The sequence below is a fragment of the Rhincodon typus genome, chromosome 24 (assembly GCF_021869965.1).
Source record: "Rhincodon typus isolate 14 chromosome 24, sRhiTyp1.1, whole genome shotgun sequence".
Lineage (NCBI taxonomy): Eukaryota > Metazoa > Chordata > Chondrichthyes > Orectolobiformes > Rhincodontidae > Rhincodon > Rhincodon typus.
This window is the reverse complement of record NC_063355.1, coordinates 46552766-46554014: the sequence shown is the minus strand read 5'-3', so window position 1 is coordinate 46554014 and position 1249 is coordinate 46552766. Positions and strand designations below refer to the sequence as shown.

General features: G+C 43.3%; 1 protein-coding gene across 1 annotated transcript in view; it reads left to right on the top strand.

The window, feature by feature from the left end:
• The first annotated feature begins 1034 nt into the window (after positions 1-1034).
• LOC109926323 (V-type proton ATPase 116 kDa subunit a 2-like) overlaps positions 1035-1249 on the top strand; it is a 15621-nt gene continuing 15406 nt past the window's right edge. The window contains exon 1 of the mRNA XM_048611766.1: positions 1035-1170. Coding sequence (XP_048467723.1) covers positions 1072-1170 — 99 coding nt within the window. The 5' untranslated portion in view covers positions 1035-1071. The remainder of the gene's footprint in view (positions 1171-1249) is intronic.

Genomic DNA, 1249 nt, shown 5'->3' with positions numbered 1-1249 from the left:
TCAGTAAGTTTCATTTAGAACCCTCATCATCCTTCTAAACTCCATTGAGTATAGACCCAGCGTCTTCAACCGTTCCTCATATCTTAAGCCTTTCATTCCTGGGATGATTCTTGTGAACCTCCTCTGGACCCACTGCAGGGCCAGTATACCCTTCCTGAGGCATGGGGCCCAAATTTGCTCACAATATTCTAAATGTGGTCTGACCAGAGCCTTATAAAGCCTCAGTAATACATTCCTGCCTTTATATTCTAGTCCTCTCGGAATAAATGCCAACATTGTATTTGCCTTCCTAACCACTCACTCAACCTGCAAGTTAGCCTTAAGAGAATCTTGGACTAGGACTGCCAAGTCCCTTTGCACTTCAGATTTCTGAATTTTCTCCCCATTTAGAAAATAATCTATGCCTCTACTCTTTCTACCAAAGTGCATGACCTCACACTTACCCACATTGTATTCCAACTGCTATTTCTTTGCCCACTCTCCTAGCCTGTCTAAATCCTTCTGCAGCTTCCCTGCTGCCTCAATACAATCTGACCCTCTACCTATCTTAGTATCATCTGCAAACTTAGCCAGAATGCCCACAGTTCCTTCATCTAGATCATTAATGTATAAAGTGAAAAGTTGTGCTCCCAACACTGACCCATGGGGAACCCCACTAGTCACTGGCTGCAATTCAGAGCAAGACCCTTTAAACCCCAGTCTCTGTTTTGTGTCAGTGTCCATCTTCTATCCATGCCTCTAACACCATGGGCCCTTATCATACTCAGCAGCCTCCTGTGCGGCACCTTGTCAAAGGCCGAATTGAAGTCCAGATAGATAACATCTATTGGCTTTTCTTTGTCTAACCTACTTGTTACCTCCTCAAAGAATTCTAACAGATTTGTCAGGCATGACCTCCCTTGAAGAATCCATGCTGTGCTTATTTCTTCATATTGGATATGAAATTGTTTGTTTGATTTAACTGGTAAAACCTGTAACTGAAAACAATTGGTCCAGATACAATAGCATTTTCTGTTTTGCTGTCCAATAGGTCCTTACACCATTGTCACATTCCCTTTCCTCTTTGCTGTGATGTTTGGAGACTTTGGACATGGTTTGATCATGTCTGTGTTTGCTTTATGGATGGTGCTTTACGAAAACGACCCGAAATTAAAACGAACGAGAAATGAGGTGAGACTTAGGGGGTCATGGGTGAGTCCTCTCAAGGAGCGTGCTTGCATGTATGTGTTGGGGGGGAGAGTGTGTGTGT